A 26,833-nucleotide genomic window follows, 5' to 3' on the forward strand; every position below is an offset into this window, starting at 1 on the left:
TTGTTTTATTGGGAAAATACAAGATAGACCCAATTGCTAGTATTTGAAGCGGATAATAAAACAAAAATGTTAGGTTTAGATGTTTTTCCAAACAATAAATTATAAAAACCTTTAGCAATTTATTCACCTGCCAATTTAGAGATCTGAGAATTTCCAGATGCAGAGTCCAGGATTGTGTTGAAACAACTGGAACTAAATGAATAAGTATTGGTATACATTCCACTAACTTGAGTAATAAATCCTTGTAAAACTGTAGTAATGTGCTATTTACTTTGTTGTGCCTCATTGGTCATTCACCACTGATGAGGTTTAACAAAAGTTTTAAACTTCTTTATTATTTAAGTGCATTGAATGTGTAAAAATATGCACAGCTTCTTTGTTTAGTTTTAGCTCAATTTAGATCAAAATGAAAAAAGAAAGTTCATTTCCAACAATGCAGAGGAACACATATTTTCAGTCGCATTCAGTCGTGAAAATAAAACCCTTTTATATTAGTTTCATTGATTTTACATGTTTAATGTCAGAATTTTCTTGGAATTATAAGTTAGCAAATTATTTCTATTTTTGCCATGTTGCTCAACCAACAAGATCATACATTCATGTATCTCTTTAGATGACAATATTTACTTTATTTTCTTGTGAAAGTATAATCATTATTAAAATAGTTTCTTCGGGACAAAATAATATTTTTGATAGCTTTTCAACCTTATTCTGCCCTTATCCCAGTTATGACAGGGGCAAATGGTTTGACATTATCAACTTCAACAATAGCAGAAAAAAGGATGACAACCTTATCAGCAATTAACTACACTTGGTTGTTTCATTTTAGACATGAGATTGATGGATTGACCTTGAAATTCTTTTATGTTGTTTCTTTGGATAGACAGCTTTTAGAATTACATCTTTTGGTCTCTCCACTGAAGAATGTGGAAAAAATGAGATTAATTTTAGGGTAATAATATTTGTATCTCTTTGTCCAATGTCATGATCAGTGGGTGGTTACAAATAAAACAAAAAATACATATCAATATAAATTTATACAAACTAATATTAAATTAATAGGTGGTGCAAAGATTGTCATTATAAGGATACTGGAAAAAAATGCTACTAAAATTTTTAGCATTGTTAATGCTAAATGAAATGATTGGTATCTTCATGATAATCAAACACAGACAAATTTGTCAATGTAACTTTTAAATGTACCAAGAGAGAAAGTTTGGGAATGGCTATGGAAAAGTGGAAAAGTGGGGACGAAAATGGGTTTGTGATAGTTTTAATGAAAGGTTTCTAAACTTCGGCAATTGAATGAAAAAGGTGTTTAAGGAATTAAAAAGTATTTTTAGAGGACAAAAAGCAGAAATTGTGGAGAGTTGTGTGCAAATGAAAGTCATTGAATGTCGTTACTAAAAAATTATTACCTAGTATGTTACAGTGTGATGCGCCTTACTGTGGCCACCCAACAAACTTTCACATTTTACGTCAACTCAAACAACCCATTCAACGGTGTTCAACTGCTTGACCGTGCGAACTTTGCAAGGAGGGGTGACTGTCAATCAAATTCGCTCACCCTGATTGGCACATAAGTTTTAAAAAACTTTGTTAGGTGGCCACGGTAAGGCCCGTCGCACTGTAATGGAACAACTTTACTAAGGAAACATTTTGTAATAGTGTTTCAGTTTGTAATTAGCTGCTTGAAATGCTGTAATAAACTGGCAACTCTGTTACGTACAATGTGGTGTCATTTACAAGTGCAAGTCGAGACTGAAAAAACTATTTTCACAAATGCACCTTATTCTTTTGTATCTGTTATGTGCATTAGTCTCTTTTACTTTATTCAAGGCAAAGGTATCTTTTGAAAGTAAAACTTCTATTCCTCCCACAGTACGAAGAATGTAGAGTTCATTCTACATCCTGGAAGCTAGTAGTTCTTAAAACCTATTGTTGTGTAACTAGTTTACTGAATTGATGAAACATGTTTTGAAGTAATAATCAAAAAAAGAAAAAGGTAAGGCGTTTAATTCCCTGCTCACTGACATTATAAAGTTGGTCTGTAACCATTAGCAAAATTGCCAATTTAGTTTGTACAGTGCCTCTTCAATCAGGGAAAGAAAGTCATAAACTCTCAGCAACATACACTTAATAGTGCCACCCTTAACATGTTTGCATTATTAGCAACTGAGATTCTAAAATAGCATGCAAAGTTTGAATGTTTTGGTTTTTACGCAGTGTACTTAATTGCAATTTTACATAATATACAAAAGACCACCATGTACTACACTTATTTTATTTTTAACTTCCCAAAAATATTTTCAGGTTATAAGATTACACCATATAGAGATCTCAAGAGGCCATCTGGGCTGAAGAGGTCCTCTTCACTACGAACCCCACGTGGTCGTCGAGACAGTGGTTCTAATGACTCAGGTACAAAACGCTGAAATGGAACTATTAAATTAACCAAAAGAGAGCAGCATGTTTCAAACGAATGGGACTTTTCTTTTTCTTTGTGCAGACACACGAACGGTTCAGTATTTTATTTCTCTCAAGTAACAAATGACTGTGCTTTAATTAATTAAAAATAAAAAATAAACATTTTAGTGATGCAAGCAAAATACAGCCACATTGAATTGTAACATTTGTGCTATAAAGGCCATTTTATAAAAAAGTGATTCCAGTTCAATCTGTAGAACAAGAAGGATCTGAAATAGTTAATCCAGCTTCTACTATGAGCAAGATTGAAGAAACTGGTGATGGCTACCATGAATGTGTCAATAACATACTTAAGGGGGTAACCAATAATTATGACGTTAAATAATCAAGTTAGGGCATTATGTTTAAGTTGACTAAAAAGTGACTGTTCATAAAGTTCGCTTAAGTTTAAAATAACTGTTTACAAAGCTAGAATTTTTTTTCTATATTTTTATGAATTTTTGATTTTTTTTATAAAAGTGAATCTTTCCATAAAATTATTCGATACTTGTTGTGTTGCAATGAAACAATCAATACTTCCTTTAAACATCAAATCAATATTTTCAGGTAGCCTTCAATCTCGTGATCGCCCTGTACGGCGCTCTGCTTCAGGTAAACCTTGTAACACAAAGAATAGGTTGGAATGTCATTTCCAACTAGTGCCAAGCAACAGGTTTCAACAGAATAGGACTTTTCTATTTCTTGGTGCAGGCACAGGAACGATTCAGTGGGGTGTTTGCGTTAATTTTTATTTCTCTCAAATAACAATTGACTGTGCCTTTATTAATAGAAAAAATTTGAAAATTTTAGTGATGTAAGCAAAATAAAAAAAATACAACCAACCACACTGAATTGAATCAAGACCATTTTATTAAAAAAAGATGTTTTTTTTAACCTCATCTGAATAAATTAAATATATATTTTTATAAAATCTCATCACTTTCACAATTGAAATAAGTCATTGTACATGTATATGAGATAAAGTTAATAATTATTGAAGAGATGATGTTAATAATTTCTCAATATTAAATTGTAGAACAGTAAAATAATTGCTTTTGCATCTCTAGGAATATAACCATAGTAGCCATCTTGCTGTCTAACATCTACTGGTAACCCTAATATCTTGAAATGTTTTTTACTCAGTTAAAAGTGCCAGCAAGGATAGAGCTATGGATAGAGGAATGAGTCCTGCTCACTCAGCCACTAGGGTATGATTTGTTAGTTTGACATTTTCCAGTGTTACATTTTGTATAGATTATTATTATTCATCCGAATTTGTGCCAAAAGCCAAAATTAAAAGGCAAGGTAGTGAATATATAAATGGGTTGTCTTGGTTTCTTTTTGCACTTCACAATATAGTTGGAATATGAAACTAATATTGTTTTGGGAACTTGTCATCAACAAATAGGTATCAAGCGAGGTCACAGGTTCAAAAACAAGTTGAAGTCCTGAATTTTTCAGGCTTCTGTACGCAATTGTAAAAATTGCGTTCATAACTGCGATGATCATAGCTTCACTTGATTTCATATCTGCATTTCATATATGATTCATTTCATATACCATTTCATCAAATAGGTATCAGTTGAGGATTGAAATTTAAAGAAGCTGGCAAGATTGACTAATCGACAATAATGTTGTTAATTATTGGTATTAATAATTATTATTATATACTCTCTGTTTATTTATTTGAAACTTTGTTTCCTAGGTTAACGGACGCAGCCCAAGATGTAAGTATTTTTAAGGGCAGTTATTATCAATTTTAGTAGTTTGTTTCTTCTTGTTAATGCTGTTGCTGTATCTAACAGTTGAATTTTTCTTGAACAGCAGCTAGTGTCAAATCACCACCTGGATCATCTGGCAGAAGGGTTAGTAAATCAAATGGTTAGGGTAAATAAAAGAAGGACAATGGTTGCAAATTTCATTTTATCTCAAGAGGCGGAGAAAAAGTTTGATCTTGAACCTGTGATTACAGTCCTGTTTTTGTAACAAATTATGCAAATTGTATATCTTGATCCTAAGTGTTCAGTTTGAATGGTTGTATGTATACCTTTCATTCCACATGGCTTTGTATTTGTTGAATGCAGTAATATTGATTGTATTGATGACTGGTTCAACAAAACTCTTAAATTGAACTTGTCCAGAGCTGAAAATGGCTGGTTGACCTACTCTGTGCAGCTGCCAGAAACCAATTTCTCTAGAATAAGTTATAAGAATTATCATGATCAATGCTACACATTTTTACTCATTGCTTTGTATTCTTATGTGTAGACTCCGAACACTGGCCTTGGTCATCCAAATGAAGAGTTGTAAGTTTGAATCTATGTGGGAGATTGAATTAAATAATTTATTTATTGTAGTATTTTCATAATTTTAGCAAAAAACATTTACTTCCTGTTTTTGTGTTACACTATTTCTGCCTCTTTAAAGGAACATTTAATTTTCAAGTAATCAATAAATTATTGTCTCTCATACCTTTGCTAAACTTAATTTAATTGACCCATTGACACTTCAGGCAACCTAGAATGCCCCCAGTTGACAAATAAGATCATCTGTCATTAGAGAGAAGTGGGTAACCTAATGCTCTTTTGCCACACACTCAATTTTTCAATTATTTTTTGAAATTTATATGAATTTTTCAGGAAACAAAATTTTCTGTCGCTTTTTGAATGGCCATATTGTAACACCTCCATTAACTATGATTGTATTATTAAATATTCTTTACTGTGTTGGTGTCTTTTGAAAAAAAAATGGCAAAAGAGATTTTTTTTTAAAAAACAGATATCCTGCCCATGTGTTTGAGAAGGAGTCCCCAGATGCAGGTAAGAATTAAACAAAAGTAAAAGATACTAAAGATCACGGATTTGGATGAATAAGTGACACCAGGGGAACAAGGATATTGGGCAATTATGCATGAAACTTATATGAGAAAGAAGAAATTTGGAATTGAACTATCTAAGGAAACTCTTTGTTTCACTTTTAATTTGGTTAATTTCATTGGTGCTCTCTGTGTATGTATTATAACAGACATAACTTGATGTAACAATGTATAGTTGCTGGATACAATTTAAATTTAAACAATTAAACATTCTAGTAGCTAGTCTAAAGAACAATGTTAACCTGTCACACAATTTAAAAGGTTCCTAAACTGAAAAATTTGCCATGAAGAGCAGTTTAAATTTATGAACTGGCATGGTTCATTTGCATAATGTATTTACACAACAACAAACCCGTAATTTAGAATTTTTGTAAATGTCAAATGTACGTCTACATTTTTCATTTCGGCTTGTGGGTTTCAGACTTGTAATACTCAGACAAGTTTTAATGCATTACACAGCTTGGAGAAAAGGAGCTCCGAAGAAAGTCCTTAGGAAACAAAAAGCAAAGACTGCCCCTTCCACGAGCAACAAGTTTTATTCCACTGTGTGGCTTAGTGATTATGAGTCTGAACCAGATAAAAAAATAGAATTAATAATTAGTAGAGGGACTACACCTTCTGGCAGTCAAATGAACACACCATATAGCAGCCAGCCAACCTCACCCCTTGGAAGTCAGTTTTCTTCTCCATTTGATAGTCGGTCAAATACTCCTTCATTGTTTTCAAAGTTTGAAGACGAAGACTCAGGATTACATTCAGAAAATGATAAATCATATGAGGAAGTTATAGGACCCAAGAAAAAACTACACCGGACATTAAGTTTGCCAGATGCAGAGCTAAATCATCTTCGGGCAGAAGATCTTCATGAAAGATTTACAATATTGCAATTAGAGCAAGAAAATAGAGAATTGAAAAACCTAACTGTAGAATTGCAAGAGGCTTTAGAGAAGCTTGAAGAGAGAGTAAACTGTTTGCAAAGTGTTGAAAATGACAGTTTGGGTGAGGCAGCAACATATCCCTCAACACATTACACCATTTCTCAGTACCTGTGTAGGGATTATGAAAATATTTCTCAGCCAGACAGCTTACCACGTGTTTTGAAGAAAAGGTCTAAAAGTGATATAGACTTGTCAGCAAACAGAAGAAACAAAAAAGATAACACAACATGTTGTGTCAGCTAGTCAGAAGTAAAGGAGCAAAGTTGCTCACAGTAACTTCTCTCCAAATTTGTATTTTGGTGTAATCTTATGCAGGGTAATTTTGTTCATATTGACTGGAAATAATCATCACAGAGTTTACGAATGGTTAACTTTTTACAGCATTCTAAAAAAATCATTTGAATATAGATTCTGTGGCCTTGGGCATCTTTGATGATGTCTTGTCAACAAATGACTCGCTGTCAGCAGATCAAATTTTGACTTTCTTTAGTCAACAGCATGCAAAAAAGTCATTTTTCATAACATTGTACAGTTTTCTATATGAGCACATTGTTTTCCTGGTTTCTTAGAATTTGTCAGTTACTCACAAATTAAGGGAAAATAATATTACATGTATTATGATACCCTCATCTTTCAGACACAACCAGTCAAGAGTACAACTAATGAAGTGTTAATTACTAAACACAGTTATGGATTATTTAAAATAATTTGAGTGCATTTTGGAAATGTTAATTGGCATGATTTTGGAGTTAGGGTTGGTTTTAAGTCTTAGAATTGTGTGTGCAGTACATGAAATTTTTGAGTTGTCTGACAGGTCACAGGACACCATCTTTGGCTCAAAGGTGATGGAATTAGTGATTAAATTAATTTGTTATGAAAGGAACATACAGTAGCTTAAAGAAAATTAAGTGTGGGCAGTGAAAACTGAGTCTCTTTTAAGGTATGTGATGAGGATTTAAAGGATAGAAAATAAAGCAGAACTGAACAATAGATGAGTATCGAGTTTAAAAGATTAACTATAAAAAAATTGTGAAAGGTAAACAGAAAAGATTCCCTTTTGTGTTCTAAAATGACTTAACTCTAGTGTATTCAATCTGTAAATAATATAAATTTTATTTTATCAATAAAATTTTTTTGGAGGAATTGCTTTGTTATTATTTTGTTTTGTTTTTCATTTTTTAACCCCAGATCATGTAATCTGCTGTTAACAATGGCAAATCTTTTAGTGTGTGACAGGCAAACATTGTCTTAAGAATGGAAAATTAAATTAAGGTTTACAAGCTTAATGGTGGTATTTAAATGATATCTTTGTCATGACTAACCCTTTATTTCATCAAATGTTCAAACCAATAACCTTTATATACCTGTGTCACATAACAGAAAGTTATTACTTTATTGTGCAGTGGTATTACAATTGATTGTCATTTCCACAACATTCAAATAAAAATGCTTGACATTTCTAATGGCATTAAATTAATCTGTAACACGTTAAATTGTCCATCGTACTGTAGCTGTCACACACTAAAAGCATGACTGAAACAAATTGATGGAGCATGTTTCACAGCTTATGGGCTTGTGTCTGGTGTGTAGTACTTTATTATTTGGGGAAGGGGAACATTACTGTTGAACTGTTTTTAACAGAAAAATGTACTCACTCCCAGCCAAAAAAGCATTCCTGATATGGTTTACCCCACTCCCAATTGATCAAGTTCATCAACTAGAAACTGGTAAAAATTTATCTGTCCGTGCTAAACAACCATGATACATGTAAAAGATACTGAAGTACAAATCACTGGATTTTTCAAATGAAAAATATCTTGCCAAAAAATGCTTTTGTAAGAAATCAAGGAATGTGATTGTTACATATTGGGCGGGTGAATAGGTTTACAATACAAACAAGATAAACATTTTCATTCAAAATGGTTGATTTTGCACTTTGATCGCAACTGACTTTGCTTCAGATCAGATAATTTTGTGTTGATTCTTCTAGCTGCTCTAGTCTTATTTCCATTTTTTTTAGTTCACTTACTGGACTTTTTCTTCAATGCTACCCTTCCTTTCGTAGCTTGCTGTTGATTTCGCTAAGGCATATAAATCTTTATACGATGTCTTTTAGTAAAAGGCTGATTTCCATCTTAAAATTGTATACTTATCTTTGTGTTAAGATTAGCAAGGAGCTCCTCTCTCTCCTGTTCTCCCCTCCGTCACTCCCCCCCCCCCCCCCTCTTTACACAAACCTACACTTTCAGTAGACCCCATGGATATTAATTATTGGGCCAGTTTTACGTCACATACAGCCCTTTTCCATTTAAGACAAAAGTAAGTTTTAGTACATTCGTTAGTACGGCTGATGAAATTGTGATACCTAATCCTTTGGTTCCAAATCAGCTGAAACAAATCCGAGTTTGCAAACATTTTATTGGAAAGTACTTGCAAGAAATGTCTGTGACACCACTTCAAAAATAGAGATTCCAGAACTTTACATTATCACAGTGGAGGTTTCAAGGAAAAAGTTATTTAGTGTAAGACTGGGATTTTGTGAGAAGGAACAGAAAACTTGGTTTTGATTTTAATAAAATTGTTTTTTTTTTGCAGTAACAAACATGCATGCATGGTTCCGAACAGGTACCAGTGGCAAATCATTAATTTTTTGGGAACCTGCTTAACTTAGTTTTCTTCCCCATGTTGCACACAGTGAAGACAAAAACACATTGAAGCCTGCCGTCAGATTTTATGGTTATGGTAAACAGGTCAATGAATCCTCTACGTGGTCTTGGCCTTTTGTTTCATTCCATTAGCCCTTATCAATTGGTTGGTATTTGAAATTTTCATTAACTTGACAGATTTGTCACCTGTGAAGTAAAACTGGTCCAATAAGTCAGACATCAATGTGTTTTTGTCTTCAGATTTGGAATGCACACTGATATAAATAAAAGTATTAAGAAAAACTGAAGGACTAAACTTTAAATGTCATATGCTTCTTCTTCTGCAGAGCGCATTGAATCTGGCGTGGATGCACCATTTGAATAGCTGGAGCTCCTTGCTTATTCCTTAAGTCTTGTGGAATCAGAAGCCTGATTCACTGAACAAAATAACTGCATTGTTAAACATTAATATTATTGATTAATCATTTTGAAGAGGGCTTTTGTGGGATATACTTGTTGCATGCTTCTGTTACTAATATTAATGCTTAGTAAAAATGATCAAATTATTGTCAATCACCCCGAGTAAGGATTTCATGAGCAGGAAAAAATGGAACGATCTATTTGAGTGAAATGCCTGTCACCACTTTTATTAAGTGCTAAATCATTTAGAAAGTCTAAAAGGTAATTAACTTAAGCTGGAGATGATAAAATAATCAAATTCCAGTGGAATAATAAATTGAAAAGCTCTTGATGTGTACTTTAAAAACACAAAGCATGGGAACCCATGAATGAAAATTGGAAAAATGGCATAACTAATATTAATTAAAGCGTGCAGTGAAATAGTTGCAATTTTTGCAATATTTAATTTTCACTCCATTAAAAAATATTACTAAAGGCCCATTTCAAGAAACCATACTTCCTTTCTTGATTTGGGAAAGAGACTTGTTTCTTAAGTTTTAACTTGAATTAATTCATTGTAGCACTGTAAATTTTTCCTTAGCTACTTTTAACATTTGAATTTTTAACATGCAATAATATTATTTCTCTCTACATTTCATTTTGGTGTAAGCAGTCATTGTAAACAGCTTTAAATTTCAAGAAAAATATTGTTTTTTATGGTCCACAAGGATTAATTCCCACATAAAGTCAGGTTAAACTCTCTTTAAAACTCCTTAACTTAGACGATGAACACCTGTTTACTGTAAATTTTGTTTAAGCTTTGAAACTTGCATTGTATTATCAGTGTTTTTAGCCAGTAGTGAAATAAACGGGGATTGATGCTCCATTCTCTGTGTGTCACTTCTTTACCTTCAGTTTTTCTTGGTCTGTCACTGTCGTGAAAAATGAAAATGATAAAAATTTGAGGGAAATAAGCTCTTTTTTTTCTGGGCTATAGGGTGATAGGGAAATTCAGAATTTTGCTTCTCCTGTATTTTCCATTACTGCGACCATTTCCAGAAACATTGCTATCCAAAGCATTTTTTTTTGCTTCACCCTGATTGCTTTTATTTAAAAGAAATCAAATAACAGTGAAATCTAAAACCAATCACCTTTTTGTTTAATTTTGTTGTTAGTGACCAATCTTTTGCATCTTTTTGTTTGCATACATTTGAAATTATTGCTTTGCTCTCCTCCTTATTCCCCATTTCCTCCGATTGATTTTTTTTTACATTATATTTGTCACAAACAAGTTTGTTAATTACATTATAAGATGTGGCTCAAACAAAACCTGTTACGTTGTAAATCAACATTGGCGAAGTGTTTCCTAAAAAATCTAAAAAAGGAAAGAACTAAATTAGAAACCCTTGGGGTAATATTGCTGCAGGTGTGATTGAATATTCATGGCAATGAATGGAAGGTAGATTGCTTGAACAGAAAATATTTTGTGACAAAAAATGTGAGTGCATGTTGAAAGTAATACATTATATCAGGAAAAAGCAATATTGGGGAAGTGAATGTTGAAGAACAGACATGCATATTCTATGTAACATAGCATTTCTAAGTTCCGGTAAATTGGCAGGTGTTTCATATCTTTCAATAACATGTTTTTTAATTGGTTGTTCCTTTGCTATTGAGAGCACCTTTCCTGTGGTATTTAATAAAAGTACCTCAAAGCTCAAACAAGATAAGATTAGAATGTCATCCTCCTACTTAGCAGACAAATGAATTTCACATTTTCTCTTTTGAGATGACACAAAAGAAGGATTGGGTTTTGTTCTTTCAATTTTATCTTGTCTTTTTGTGGTGTTGACCACCTGCATTTTAAAACTAGTTCCTGTGAACATAAAAGCATGAATTCATAAGAGTCTTTTGGACAAATAATATTAAGGCTACAAGTATTGATTGTTTTCTCCAACCAGTGGCAGCTCAGAAGGAGGATGAGGATAAATGAATATTAAATACACTACTGTGTTTTAAATGACAGGTCTGATAATTTTATTATATTCATAACTACTTCACTACATTTGGACACCTACATTTAAATTCTGTCACATGGATGTGGCAACCCTTCAATTGCTATTAATAATATTTTAATGTGTTTCTATACCCTAACCGTTCTTCCTGGAAATTTTTTTTTTTTTGACCAGAAATATTAACAGCTGACATTTTGTTTTGTTCCTGGTATTTGTGTCATTTAATACATGAACCTACTAAGATCTTTATTTAAAAATAATTACATAAGGTGTATGTGCAACTCCAAATTCTTGTGAAGTTTGGACTTTGTTATCAGGCACAGCTCTCATAACGTGTTTCACACCAGGGTTCGTTTGTGTGAAGAGGTATAACATGGATTATCCCTTAAAGTGTGGTACTTTTCTTCACTCAAGAACTTTACGGTATTTAGAGTAGTACCAAATCCCATAAGAGCTTACATTTCAAGCAGTGAATGATGGGATGGTTCAGTGGAATATTGCCATAAAACCCACCTTTCCCAGATAGAACGTGTTCCTGATAGACTGAATTTCCCTTTGCATTGTTTGTGCAGCTCATTGTTATGGTTGGACTCACTTTTTTATAATACTGTCAAAGAAATTTAACAGAAATACCTAGTGCTTTGGTCAAGTGATTTTATAGGGACATCTTTGTTTTCTTTGCAGTAAAAGATCCAAAGAAAATGAAGAGGGAGAGAATATCTGTACATGGCTTTTACAGGATAGGAAAAGTTATCGGAGATGGAAACTTTGCTGTTGTTAGGGAATGCAAAAATAGGTATTGCACAGGTGTTGTACAAAAGTTGGACCGGAACAACTCAGATTGCTCACCTTGGATCGACTTTAAAAAATAATAAGGCCTCAAGAAATCACCTTAGCCCTAATCTTTAAGCTAACCATGGGGAAATTGGGGCAAATGTAGAATAATTTTGGCTTAGAAAACTGTTTTTCACTTGATCTGGTCCAATTTTTGTACTTGCCCTGTCATATAATGGTTAAGCAACCTTTAAATGAAAATGACTTTAAAGAATAAAAATTGATTTGCTAGCTATTGTTATTGTTATTGTTGTGATTGTTATTATTATTATTATTATTTGCATTTTTAAATGTTTTGTTTTTTGTGATTGTTTTGTGAAAACGTGATGGTGTTCGTAATGTCTATCAATGTTGAACAATCTGGTTTTTTTTTTTTTAGGAAAACAAATAAAGAATATGCATTAAAAATAATTAGTAAAGCTAAAGTAAAAGGAAAGGTGAGTTTCTTGTCATAAAAAATGTGTAATGTAGTAGACTAAGTATTATCAACAGTAGTGGGTGGATTGCTAGCAGGTAATAAAAATGCTTTGGTGGGAGACCAGTTGAAAAACTATGAGTTGTCCACATATGTTCTGACATGCATGTGATTAGATGATGAACAAGGACTTCAATAAGCATCACGAAGTGGTCCCCTTGGTCTTTTCCTCAACTTCAACATCACTCATGTCTCAGAGTACAGACAATTGGAATTTCATACAACTTTGCACATTGGAGAGGACATATCTTAGAACTGCAGGAAAAAAACGCATGTTTACGTTGTTAGATCATCACAGTTATGAATGTTTCTTGAACAATTTTGAACCCGTGAACTTTGAGATACTAGTGCAGTGTTCTACCGATGGAGCTCTTGACCTAACGTGGGGATGGTCATTTTATGATTTTGTAATAAACCTGCTGAGGATGTCAATATAAAGAGACTTCATGTTTGAAAGACTTAATTCTGAACTGCAAAACAAAGCATGTTGAGATTTTTTTACTACTTTAAAAGTAATGTTCATACATGTAACTCTAATCTATAGAAAGTCACAAAATGACCATATCTTCCAGTTTTCTTGATAGCTCATTATTGGTAGAGCACTGAATGGGTATCGTAAAAGGAATGAGTTCAAATCCTGTTTAAGCCTAATTTTTTGCAGGCTTTCCTGTTTCATTACTGCTTAAGTAATGTTCCTAACTGCAGTGAAAAAAAATCTTAACAGCCATGTCATGTTAAATCACAAGGCCGTTAAGCAAGGTAAAAATAAGGAAGGGTTATGTTTTTGCAAACGTTGGCGGTATGGCACTTAATATTTCAACAGAATTAACTATTGTAGGGTAATATGAAGTGCTGTTTTCTACCCATATAAACCATGTGAGTATCAGCCCTACTAATGGAATTGGACCCACACAAGGACAGAAAAACTCTGACCAGGGTGGGAATTGAACCCGTGACCTGCAGGGTAGAGCACCACTGTTCTAAGGGAAAAATAAGATCTGTTGCAGTTACTGTTTCACCTGTGGCACTGTTACTGCTCTTCGACTGCCCTCTGTAGGTTATCAGTCCCTTAAGCTCCTGTTTGGTTGTGATTTGTCAATGAGTTTGTAATATTTTTTGCCTATTGTTTTTTAAGGAGCATATGGTAGAAAATGAAATCAGTATATTAAGAAGAGTAAAACACAAGAATATTGTAGAACTTATAGAGGAGTATGAAACTTCAAAGGAAATTTTTTTGGTGATGGAACTTGTCAAGGTAAGATTCTCATTGGTATTTTAAAGCACGAGCAACTCTGTTTGGGGAAGTGTGTGAAATTAGGGCGAAATAGCAATAAGCACAAAAAAAAAACCTTGTGCTTGTTCTTAATATCATGCCTGTCACACTTAATAATAGACTGTTTATTTAAACTCGTTGCAGCAGAATACCTGAATTACAGAGCTAAAGTATACAAACATAGAAAGGGACCACTGAGTATTCAAGCGATAAAACAGCTTAGATAACTATACTCCTTAAGATTTAAAATTTACAAAATTTTGTGATCTCTGTGTCCTGCATCTGTATCGGCCTCCATGTACTAATTTATTAACAGCTAAACCAGGTCTAGGGTTGTAACTATGTCGAATTGGAGCCCCCGTGGGTAATAAAAACCCAATAGAATGACCTGAATCCTGAGCGACTGAACATAGGCGTGGCATACATGTGATCTTCTAACCTCTAAGTAGTCAGACCTGACACAACCAGGGCTTCCTGATAAGTTTTCATAGGGAAAATGCCCGTTCTAGGCTGGTTGCTAGTTCCTGAGGGATGTTTTGCCAAACGGGGTACTGTGTACTCTAGTGTATATACAGGCCTGATTATAGATAGGTAAACCTTAATTAACTAATACACTTGGAGAAGCTCCACTGTTTAAGAATTCTAAGAATTCTAGGAGAAAACAAACTTTTTCTACGCTTGTGGAAAGGGCCATGAAATAACCGTAAATACTGGGGCAAACAGGATTGTTAATTATTAACACCAACTTGTCGGCATCTTGAATCCCCACTGACATATGACTTCATGTGCTTACACATGTCTCATATTCTTGTTCTTGTTTTAGCTGATGGTTTTGCTTAATGCATGCATCGAAACTGAGCTTTGAACTATTAGCAAATATCTAGAATTGGAGCTTTATTATGTTTGGGAGGGTGGCACCATCTACTGTTCTAACTTAACTCTAACTTCATTAGATCATATTGTAATGCATTTTGCGCCATAGAAGTATTAAATTAAAAGGTGGCAAAACGAAATTCAGAAATAGTGAATGCAGTACGCGAAGCCTCTTAATTTGTAAATGCTGGAAAATGTGTCTATTTGAGGACCATGGATGAAATAATATGCAGTAATTATTAGGGGAATTAATGAAGAGTAAGATTTGGTTCTAATGAACAACCCTGCACTTAGAACAAGGTCTCAGTCGCTAAAACTGATATGTCAGTCTGTAGGACCAGTCATCCTTTTCTGCTTAAAATCCCTTTTTATTGGGGAGGAAGACTTCTAACTAATAGTTACTTGTTAAACCTTCTCAGGGTGGTGATCTTTTTGAGGCAATAGTCAAAGCAACTAAATATACAGAAAAGGATGCAAGCCATATGATCAGGGACTTGGCATCTGCACTTCATTACCTACATTCAGTTAATATTGTACATAGAGACATTAAACCGGAGAACTTATTAGTAAGTACAAAAGTATATTGCTGGTAATGTTATCAGGGTTAATTGCATCAGTTCTGTCATTAATGTTAGGCCCCTTAGCTTTCTTTGGGGTCAGATTATGTCTTTTTGCTGACCAGGTGGCTAAGTTGGATGTGCACTTTGGTTTGGGAGGCTGTTAGGACAAATAAACAGGGGCTTCAAAAACTGAGGGAAAGAAGTCCTGCCTTTGTGAGAAAAAGTTTGAATGGTTACTCCTCCTACTGTCTTCAGATAAGAGAGACATTTCAAAACAACTGATTTTCCTGAAAAACTGGCCAACAGATTTTGTTGAATTTTAAATATTTTAGAGATTACTTCTAACATTATCTGGTAATGCTGAATGGGAAGATTTCACCATCCCGTTTTTCCAAAAAAGACAATATATGTTGATTCTAACCCACTGTAGTGTGGCAGGACAAGTCACTGGAGTTTTAATTTTATGGCAGAGCTTCCACTAGTCTTCTATAGTGTAGAGTAAACTATCAGAACTCCATGTAGTAATGTGAACGTCCATCTGTTTGGGACATCCAGGTGTTTTCCTCAGGATCCCTGAGTGAGATTAGGGAAAAAGTGTCTTCATTTATCAAACTGTGATGAGAATTTCTTTTTCCTTCTGTAGGTTGTAAATTATTCAGATAACAGAAAGTCTTTAAAGTTAGCAGACTTTGGCTTAGCTACAGAAGTTAAAAGCCCAATGTTTCTTGTGTGTGGAACCCCAACTTATGTTGCACCAGAGATACTTGATGAAACAGGGTATGTACATGTATTGCAATGATGTGTAGCACAATCACCATACCCAGTTGGGGGTGACTCAGAAACATTTCCTGATTTATTCAGTTTAACCTCTTCAATAAAGCTATATTTTTGCTGAATGCTAAGGTTGTCCTTGTTGATTAGCATACAGGGTGTAAGAAGGGAAAACAAGGAAAAGGATGGAAAAATAGGAAAATTTTGAGTGTAACACGTACTGGTAACACAATTGTGACCGTCTATCTGAAAAGGATGCTTAGACCATTTCTTCCCAAACGTGTTTCAAAACAGTGTTTCAAACAAATTTAAACGCATTTCAAACGGTTTCAAACATGTTTCAAATGCGTTTCAAAAAACAGCATTTCGCTGCATTTCAAAAACAAGTGTCACATTTCATTGCGTTTGAAACAGAAGAATTAGCATGTGCATAATTATATTATCGGTCGGTTCTTCTGCATGAATTGCCTTAGCAGTCTTTGTAAGTTTTGTCGAATATGAATGAATTTCACTTTTTTTTCGAAACCTTTCTGAAGCTAAATAATTTCAAGATCGTTGAAATGGAAATGAACGAAAGTGCGAGTGTCTGTTTCTTCGCTAAGATGCCAGAGGTTTTAATTTTTCTCAGAGCGACGGAATGGCGAGTCGCGAAGCGGCAAGAAAAACCGGCCGGTTTGCCGGTTCGCTGTTTAGTTTTGCGCTCTGATCTTTCGTAGCCCAAAGAGAGCGAAAAACCTCTGGAATCCAGGGTAACCAGAAACCCTGCATTTCAGGAGGATTTGAGCATAGTGGATAACGAGTATATTTTAGTCAAACGCGGGAGAGATGTTTCTAATATTTCTGTCACGTCCTTGTCATGCAAACACAGACCTTTAGTGAAATGTTTCTGCCCAGAAGGCTTTAACGACGCTGAGACAATCTTGCTAACTTTAAGAGCTAGGATTTTCGTCAGTTAAAATAATGCCTTCACCGTTTTTTTGATATTGCAATTTAGAGATAGGCGCTTTGCTTTGGAAACAGCGTTTACTTTTTACAGTGAATTGTCACGCGTGGCTCAGCAGAATCTGCAAGATCTCTTCTTGATTTCTGAAATTTGATTGCAATCTCGGAAGTCTTTCACAAAATCTTGCTTCAAATTGCAGTTTTTTCTAAAAATCAATGCGCTATTTGTCGTTTATACGTTTACAATGATTCTTTTAAGGAAATGGAATTACAAAGTGTACTCTGTCTAAAATGAAGAGAACGCCCACGAGAATTCAGAATCTCAACAGTTGAACTTGAATTCTTGTTTCAAGTATTTCAAAATATTCCTGTTACCGAGTTTATAAGATCGACTGTGAATTTGGAAAGTGGTTTCAATGGCAGAAGTTTCGGACGTACTATGAGGATTTAAATGTTGGCTTGAATGGAAGTTACTGATTTTCCTGAGGGTAAGCTTGTTTGTAGTCACGCAAATGGCTTCGGAGTTGCTGGTGTTTTTCCAGCTGATTTTGTTTCATGCATCACTTCCACATGCACACTTTTACAGGCGAAGCCACGTTTTATGCATTGAAATGTCACTGGCAACGCAGACACAAGGCAGACAATGTTTCCACGGCTATGTTTCCATGATCAAATTTTCTACGTGACTGTTATTTCACACAACAACGCACAAGGTGTCAAAGCAGTTTACGCGGAATTCTTGCTCGTTACTTTTAACAGTATGTCATTATTTCAACAGCAATATATGCTCCTCGGCTTGTTAGAAAAAAAAGACTCATCCACACTGTTTTCTGATTAACTCATAAACTGGTAGGCTTCAATAAAACAAAAGGGTACTTTTAAGAAACAAATGAAACGGAAAATTACTCCGTGCATTCGCTACTGAAATAATTTGCTGCGACAGTAATAATTATGTTCACTGTTGACAGATGTACATAGCACAGGTTGGCTTTTCAAACACAGATAAAAATCTTTCACAAATATAAAATTATTTCATAAAAGTAGGTCAGCAGCTGTACAATTTACTTTAAAATCACCTACAACTGCACTTCTAAAAAAGGGCTGGTGCGATCCTCTGATGCAGGGCAAGAAACTTTCTTTTCAATTCACTTGTCCCTTGGGACAAGTACAATGTGTATTTTGCTTGTCCGAACCACAAAACTACTTGTCCAAAAGTAGACAACCACAACAATACAGGTGCTAAAGGGTAATATATAAACTTCACAGGGCAAGAAACAGGGCAAGAAACAATTAGAAAGATATGAAAGTCTAGGTGTGAAATAAGCCAAAATACGGTAAATGATTTTCACCCCAATAAACACAATTCCACAGTTTTTAAGTATGTTGCAGGAATGGGTACGGTGATCATGTTACTCATCAATATTTTGTTTTCACAGAAAATAGAGACCTTTAAATTTAGAGTACAAATTTAACAGTTACTAATTATGGTACCTGTTAGCAGGTCCACTTTGTAAAGTTTTGACCTCCAAACCTAATGAGCATACTTGTGATGCAGTACTTGTTCTCCAATTTAATAGTTTGCAAACTTTTTGCTAGGCAACAGGGTCAGTTGATCAACGCTATCAGTCGATCTTGGTTTGAAGTAAATTAGAAATGCCAGATTGTAGATTATAATATGAGAATGTTTTTTTTTTATTATTTTTATTTATTTAATTTTTTATTTTTTATTTTTTTAATAATTTGTCCTTTTTAGGTATGGGCTTAAAGTCGACATTTGGGCTGCTGGAGTAATAACCTACATTCTTTTATGTGGATTTCCACCATTTAGAAGGTTTGTCTTATAGTGGTATCTGCCCACTTTAACCACTACAGGGTTTGTACGGCGCAGGTCATGGAAAACCTAGAAAGTGGTGGAACGTCATGGAATTTTATGGTCGGTCATGGAAAATTAATTAAAATTATAATTATTAATGGTAGATTAATCATTTCAGTTGTCAGTTGTCAGTTGTCAATATCAAGAAATTGGAAGTTTGGAGGACAGAGGTTATTCATTCAAATTTGAACTGAGCTATGTCAGAAAAATTCTAAAATAAGGATAGTTTTGGAAATTTTTTGGCATGGCAGCTAGACTTAAGGTCATGGAGAAAGTCATGGTAAGTCATGGGATTTTAAGAGCTTAAGAGAGTATGAACCTTGCAATTAGAGATGACAATGGGAAATAGGCTTGTATTGTATTATATTTTTTCATGGTTAGGTGCTAACCTTAACCGTTTTTACTCTTATATTTTATTTGGGAAGGACCTCACAAACTTGCCTTCTTAAGAATTGTCATTTAGTGAGAAACCCTACTTTATCTCTTGCTCCTCTGGGGATGTCAAGAAATAAATTCATTCCTTCAAACAGAGTAATTTATGATACATGTACCTCTGGGACCAGATCAGGTATCACCTGTAATTTGAAGGCCCTGAGCATCTGAATTAGCCTCTTTGATGTCATATTTTCTAACACATCTTCTGGTGTGGGCCATCTGCCTTTAGGCTGGAAATCAGGAGATGTTGTTCCACTCTATAAGAAAGGCTCTCAACAGTTGAGGGAAGGTACTATCTTTGGCCCAATCTCATTCCTATCATAGAAGAATGATATTTTAGACTTTCTTTCTTCCAAAATTATATGCTGATTCATGACATGCAAACTCTTTAAGCTGATCTTGATAATCTTGCGTATTTATCATTATATTAATGATTTTTAATTTGAATCTTAATTGCAGCCCTGACCAGGATGAGCTGTTTGATCTTATCCTTGCTGGAGAATTTGAATACCTGTCACCATTTTGGGATGATATTTCAGATTCTGCAAAGGTGAAAGATTACTGAATACTTAATGACAGTGTTACATGTATTTGTTGACTTTCATTTGCTGACTGTAAATGTTCTGTAGGATCTTATCAATCAGATGCTTGTTGTTGATGACATCAAAAGATTTTCTGCACTTCAGGTGTTGAATCACTCCTGGATCAAGGTAACCCTTCCTTTTTTCTGCTCCATTGTAGAAGTTTCTTTTTGATATTTGTAGCACTTCTTTTATATATTTGATTTTTTTTAAAATTTTAACACAACTTGGAATAAAAGGTAATATTTTTGACAAGGTTGCAATTCCTCAACAAATTCAATGAAGTAATTAGAGTCAGAGAAATTACATTATTTTGCCAAATGTCGACTTTTGGGGGATGCTACAACTCGCTTGCGTATGGGTATCCGGTCGTATCATTCGATGTCAGATCGTTAGAGTGACTTCATTCCACAAAAAGTCATATTATTCCACTTTCAAATAACCAGATAACAAGTCTTTAAAATAGTTAAATACATGTATATAATAAATGTTTATTTCACTCTCTTGCAATTGGAATAAAAATGAATTAACAAGGGTAATTGCAATCATTACTACTACTACATGCACTAATAATAATAATACACAAACACTACTAACAGTCTAATAATTATTATGAACTAATAATGTTTGATTCTAATAATGTATGGTATTTGTTCTCTACTCTCCGTACTCTCCGCCACCTCTGTCATCATGGAACTTCTCGTATAAACTGTCTCGTCTATCCGACAGAGTGTCTTCATTAGGCAGCACCAGAGCTTGATCTTTTTTGCCAAACGGTATATTCTAGGATACATCAAAACACTTACTCCCATAGACAATAAGTCTAACAGAGTCTGTTAGATGCCTTGGTAACAAGGTAATCTATATGATGATACCATTATTTTGAGCTTTTCGCTGAGAACTACACCTAGTAGTTTATGTGAGGAAACACGCTCAATTTGATAATTGTCCGCACTTAACGGTCTTATTACAGTGTTAGGATTTTTCTTAAAATTAACCACTATTTCTTTACATTTTTTGGGTTACGTTTCATACTATGCGGATTAACACAGTACAGAATTAATTTTGTGAATGTCCCTAAGAGCTGGATATAACAAGCTGATTGAATTACGTGGGTAGACTTAATTCAAAAGGGCAAACTTGAAGTTCCTACCTGCATAACTGAACAACTTATCAACTGCTGCGGAAAGTTTAAATAGCGTTCCCTTTCCGAAGGAAAAGAAAAGAGTTTTGCCAGAGTACTTGTATATAAAAAAGTTCAAATACAGTCAGTGACGATGGTTAACTTGTTCTGTCAACTAGACATGCATTGAACAGGAACTTTTTTATATTTTCTTTGGATAAGAATGCTTTCTTGTCTTTTCCTCAGTGAAACGATCTGACTCTTTTAATTTGTTGAAAGAATTGACTATGCTGGACCGTATTTTGCCATCCTTCTCTTGAAGGTGCGTGTGGATAAGGAGTTCAGCTATGACAGGAACTTGAAAACCCTGTTCTGTAAGCAAAGGTAGTGGTCCCCTCTTATGTTAAATGATGGTCGCCCGATTCCCAGAAAATATCCGAGGAGCTGCGTGAGTAGATGGAAAGAGAGAGAAGGCCCTGAGTTGAACAATTTCGTCAGGTTTCTCAAGTCCGCTATCTATTTTCACTAGTGTTTGAGCCACATAATCTAGTCTTGGAACTACTCAATCAAATTTGAAGAGATAAAAGGAAAAGTACTGTTAACGTCTCCTGTACCACCTCTGCCAGTCTTCTCAATATATCAGCCGCTAACCTTGCGAGCCCTCAGTCAACTGCATCAGTGGTTACTGTTACCAAGGATACAAAATTGAAGGTCAAGTCATTCATGCGTGAAGTTCAATTCAAGAGTTGCAAGTTGAATTTGAAACTTGAAAGTTGAATGTGAAATACAGAATTTTCCACTTCAATATCAAATTCAAAACTTCAATGTTGGATATAAAACTTTGATGTCAAATATGAAAATCGAGACTCAAATGTGGAACTTGGATGTCAAATTGCGATGTTGAATTTTGGTGGAGCTATAACTCCATACTCCTCATGGAACTCCATTGGCTACCTATTGAACAGCGGATTAAATTTAAAATTCTTTTAATCACATTTAAAGCACTCACCAAGCAAGCTCCAAATTATATAACTGACCTTCTTATAACCTGTGAACCTTCAAGGTCACTGTGCTCATCTACCAAAAATCTTTTAACAAAACCAGTGTTCAATCTTAAGTCATATGTTGGTCGGTCTTTTGTGTTGGCTTCAGCAGTACTTTGGAATGATCTTCCACAGTCAATAAAAGATTCGCAATCAGTGGAAACTTTTAAACAGAAATTAAGAGACATTTTTTTTACAGGCATATAGTGGACAATGATTTTTACGAAGTCTGATTTTAAGTTGAATATCTTACTTTATTTTTCTTTAAGACAATATAGTACCATGGTGGTATTTTACTTTTTATTTATGATATTCTATTTTTTATAGTTATAACAGTTAGGTAATGGTAATAATGATAGTAATTAAATATTTTTAACAATTATATTGTATGTGATAATTTTAATTTGTCACCTGTAAAGCGGTTTTGGACCACAGGAAAAAGACGCTATATAAATGTATTGAATTATCTCATGGCGTTTACGCTCTGGCAGATGTTATACTGCATTTAAACCAAAGGAGCAAGCCATAGCCAATAGCCAAAGGTCCTTTGGGTCATTCCCTCTTGTTTAATTTTCCAGAACCTTTCTTAGGATCCTTGCTGTTCCTAACAAGGCTGTTTTCTGCAAGAGTCCTTTCTTGATAGCAATCCCTAGCTTCGTAAGCCATCCATCTAACCTTTTACTCACTCCTCCAAGTGCACCAACAACTACCGGTATGACTTCTACATGTCTGATTCCCCATATATTCTTAATTTCTCTCTTGGTACGTCTCCTGGTACTTCTCCAGCTTTTCAACTTCCTTCTCATGCACCCTGTGGTCCCATGGTAACGCAATATCCACAATGATTACCTTATTATTTTCCTTTTCAACAACAACAATGTCTGGTTTTCTGGCTGCGATGATATGGTCGCACTGAATGGACATGTCCCACAAGATCTTAAAACTTTCGTTTTCCACAGCCCTTTCTGGTTCGTGCTCATACCATCTCTCACTTCTGTCTTTATCATACTTACAACAGAGTTTCCAGGGCACCAATCTGGCAATATTGTCATGCCTTCTCTTGTACTCTTTCTGCGCCAGTTTGTTACATTCACTAATAATGTGGTTTATTGTTTCACCCTTCTCCCCACACAATCTGCAAAGTGGGGAATTCACTGACTTGTCAATGTTGAACTTGACAAAGTTCGTTCTCAGTACCTGTTCTTGGGCTGCAAAAATTAGTGCTTCAGTTCCAATTTTTAAATCACTTTTTCTAGTCCATTCCCACATCTTGTCTTTGTCAACTGTCTCCTGCATATCATGTGGGAATTGGCCATGCATTTTTTTCTCTTTCCATCTGTTCAAGCTAGCATTCACTCTTTCTTGTCTTTCTTTCTTTCTTTCTTTTCCTCTTTTCCTTTATTATTATTATTATTATTATTATTATTATTATTATTATTGTTATTATTATTATTATTATTATTATTATTATTATTAAGTATGAATTTTTTTGTAAACCAATGGATGTCATTTTTGTAAATTGTAATTGGAATATCTTGATTTTTATTTTTGTGATTAAGGGCAAAGATATATCCACTGCGTCAATAAATATTATTATTATTATTATTATTATTATTATTATTATTATTTTTGTAAGAAGGGCTTAGCTTCTAAAGCAGCCATAGAAACGTTATAATGACATTAATGAACATCAGTGGCCATAAGAAAGATGCTAAAAGGGGGGGATTAGTTAGGTTTAATCAGATAAGATGTTAGTCTGAAGAGTTGAGAAATAAGCACAATCTCTTTTTTAGCCTAGCAGTAACTGCAACCTACACATACCGTTAGAATATACAGACTGTGTACTAGTCGTAATTGCTGCGAATATACAAATGCATCAGTGCTAATAGCACAGCAAATGAGAGGTTGGCTTATCTTGGTAGTTATCAACTCATTGCGGTTTATAGCTATTTGACTGTATCATTCAGTTAACTAAATCAATCATTCACTAATTTTTGTCAGGGCCACACAACTGGAGACAAGGACATACATGTTAATCTTAAAATGGAAATCACAAGAAATTTTGATCCACGTAGAAGGTTGAGAGGAGCAGCCATTGCTGTGCAAACGGTAAATTATTTCTCGAAGAGAACTCACTTCAATTCAAAGAAGCATTCTCCTCAAAGAGAACATCAACAGCTGGAGACCAAGAAGGTGGTTTTCTCTGATGAAGTTCTTAACTTGTCTTGTGAAACTACTACTGCTCATGATTTGCATTGTGGGTCGGACAGCAAGTTAAATGTTACTGATAATTTCTGGGAGAATGCAGAAAGTTTGAGTTGTGGGACTTTGCCATGCAGGCATGTAAGCAGTCCTGACATCAACAGTGCAACCAAAGATGGGAGGGTTTTCATGTGTAATTCAGAATTAGTGCTAAATTCTCTCAGCGAAGAGAGCATTCTTTCTGAGCAGAATGGGCTTTTCTGGTCTAATGCTAAGCACAAACCAATTTTAAAGACAAGGCACGGTCCCTCTCTGTGGGGCAACAGGTTACTTGAAAGGTGTGGAGATTATAACATCAGTGAAGGAGGAAAACAGATAAAAAGAAAAAGACCTCATGGCACAAAAGTGGACTCTATAGCTGGAATTCCAATAAACAGACCACATTTGCCAGAGATAACTGAAAAGGATCCCGTAAACCTGGGCCAGTTTATTGCAAGGGACATCATCCTTAAGCCTTCTTTACTGAACATGGACAAAAACAAAGTTGTAGGAGAAAAAGGCTTGACTGATTTTACAACCTTTCACATTTAGGCTTATAACTTACACCAATAGTAATTTAGTTTTTGTCACTAAGGAGGTTAAAATACACATTTTTTACCTAAACTTGCCTCAATAAATTTAAAAAGCGAAATAGCACTGTTTTGGTTGGTGATGAGTCCTATAAATGAATCATTTGAGGTTTGTTGTTTGATTAAAGCTTGTATCATTATAACTCAACTGTGAAAGTGAAAATGCAATAGCAACTACATTTGAGCCCGTCCACTTAACTGGGATTTATTAGTAATCATTGCTTCCTTTCCACATTTTTATAAAATTAGATAATGTGTAAACGATTATCCAGGAAATAGTGGAAATGACATTTTTATTTCAGAAGACAAATTGAGCCAAGAAAATTTAAATTATAATAATTTATTATTGTTTAAATTTTTAGAGTTAACAAAAACCATTGTAGAGTTTCCTGCCATTTTGATCCCTTATTATATAAAAATAAAAATTCACATATTTTTCATTTCAACATTGCAGCTCAGCTTTTAAATGATTAAATGAAAGCCAGATAGCTAGTTGAATTAATGTACAGTGGAACCCGTTTACTACAGACAGCAAGGGGACATGCCATCCTATCCTTATTACTCAGGTGTCAGTATTGAGCGGGTTCTCAGAAAGAATGTCCCAAACACATGTTTTAACAATGTAGACAGACTACAGCAGACAGTTCCACCAGAAAACATCATTGTTTAAGGCTGTCAAAGAGGAAGAAAGCTACAAGCAATGACTGCAGCAAAAACAGGAAGTGAAACTGTGAAAGGGGGCAGAAAACTATCATAAGGGTCAAACACCAGAAGAAAGACAAACTGATCAAAATCAAGCATGTCACGCTTGTGTCTTGTGTTTTCTTTGTAAAAGAAGAATCTGTCATTATTTGAACAGGCTACAATGTCTACAATTAGCACATAATTGTGACAATGAAAAAAGGCAGTGCACACATTACCATTGTCCATAAAGCAAGGTTGATGCCATGTGAGAGTTTGTGAATTGGGACACAGAAAATTGTCTGTTGTTTGTATTAAGCGGGTAAATTTATGAGAAAAGATGTGATCTTTTCAACAGGGCAAATAAAACTGTCCACTACATGCGGTTGTCTGTGGAGCATGGTTCCACTGTAGTTTGTAGTTGAATATTTATATAGAAACTGCGCGTATTATTATCTAAGATTTGGGAGGACTTGGTATGAGTTTTGTTCATTCGAATTCTCTGTTAAATAGGAAGAAAAAATACTAAGTGTAATAATGCTTGAAATGTTTTCTCAGACGAAATAAGTACTGTTACTTTTGAGAGGGACAGTAAACAACTATTTTTAAGAAGAAAATTGATTGATTATGAAGATTAAAAGATGCGTGTAATTTGTGATATTTAGCAAAGATTTATTTTCAGCATGGATCAAAAGCTAACTGTAAAATGGTGACAGATTTTTAGATATACAGTTTGTCAAAGTATAATATAAGTTATAAATAAAAATGAAATATTAAGCAAGTCACTTAAGTTAATTGGGAAATTAAAAATGTAAAGAAATAATTACATTGTAGAGACATTAAATTAAAATTAGAGTGTTTATGTATAACTGTTTATACTTTCGTCTAGTCTGTAGTGTCTTTGTTGTTGTCTGCATTTTATGCTCTCATAACAGGGAAAACAAAGAAACTAAATAGAATCATTAATGGTTTGAACCCAGTAGTCATATCAATTAAGTGAATTTGGTAACAGTTTCGTGGTGTCTATTGGTACCTGTAATGTTAAGGTGAACCCAAGGACAGACAGGGAGCATTTTACAAGATCAAATGCTGACTGCCAGGCCCCTCATATCAGTGAGACTGGCAGCAATTATCTAAATGCAAGACCAACTGAAGACAAACGGGTGATGAGAAATGGTGACATCAACAATAACTTTGCTG

At 34.4% G+C, this 26,833-nt stretch overlaps 1 protein-coding gene across 9 annotated transcripts in view; it reads left to right on the top strand.

The window, feature by feature from the left end:
* The window catches only part of LOC138000066 (serine/threonine-protein kinase DCLK1-like), a 39,870-nt gene that overhangs the window by 5,555 nt on the left and 7,482 nt on the right, over positions 1-26,833 (top strand). For 2 of the 9 annotated variants that reach the window (XM_068846204.1, XM_068846213.1), the window contains exons 4-20: positions 2,314-2,421; positions 3,034-3,078; positions 3,610-3,674; positions 4,172-4,193; positions 4,291-4,331; positions 4,735-4,772; positions 5,245-5,285; positions 8,875-8,904; positions 12,023-12,134; positions 12,552-12,609; positions 13,783-13,902; positions 15,213-15,359; positions 15,997-16,130; positions 18,820-18,897; positions 19,834-19,924; positions 20,004-20,084; positions 24,123-24,230. In XM_068846204.1, coding sequence (XP_068702305.1) covers positions 2,314-2,421; positions 3,034-3,078; positions 3,610-3,674; positions 4,172-4,193; positions 4,291-4,331; positions 4,735-4,772; positions 5,245-5,285; positions 8,875-8,904; positions 12,023-12,134; positions 12,552-12,609; positions 13,783-13,902; positions 15,213-15,359; positions 15,997-16,130; positions 18,820-18,897; positions 19,834-19,924; positions 20,004-20,084; positions 24,123-24,230 — 1,319 coding nt within the window. The remainder of the gene's footprint in view (positions 1-2,313; positions 2,422-3,033; positions 3,079-3,609; positions 3,675-4,171; positions 4,194-4,290; positions 4,332-4,734; positions 4,773-5,244; positions 5,286-8,874; positions 8,905-12,022; positions 12,135-12,551; positions 12,610-13,782; positions 13,903-15,212; positions 15,360-15,996; positions 16,131-18,819; positions 18,898-19,833; positions 19,925-20,003; positions 20,085-24,122; positions 24,231-26,833) is intronic. The other 7 variants (XM_068846205.1, XM_068846206.1, XM_068846208.1 and 4 more) reach the window with 7 other exon arrangements.

The sequence above is a fragment of the Montipora foliosa genome, chromosome 4 (genome assembly GCF_036669935.1).
Source record: "Montipora foliosa isolate CH-2021 chromosome 4, ASM3666993v2, whole genome shotgun sequence".
Lineage (NCBI taxonomy): Eukaryota > Metazoa > Cnidaria > Anthozoa > Scleractinia > Acroporidae > Montipora > Montipora foliosa.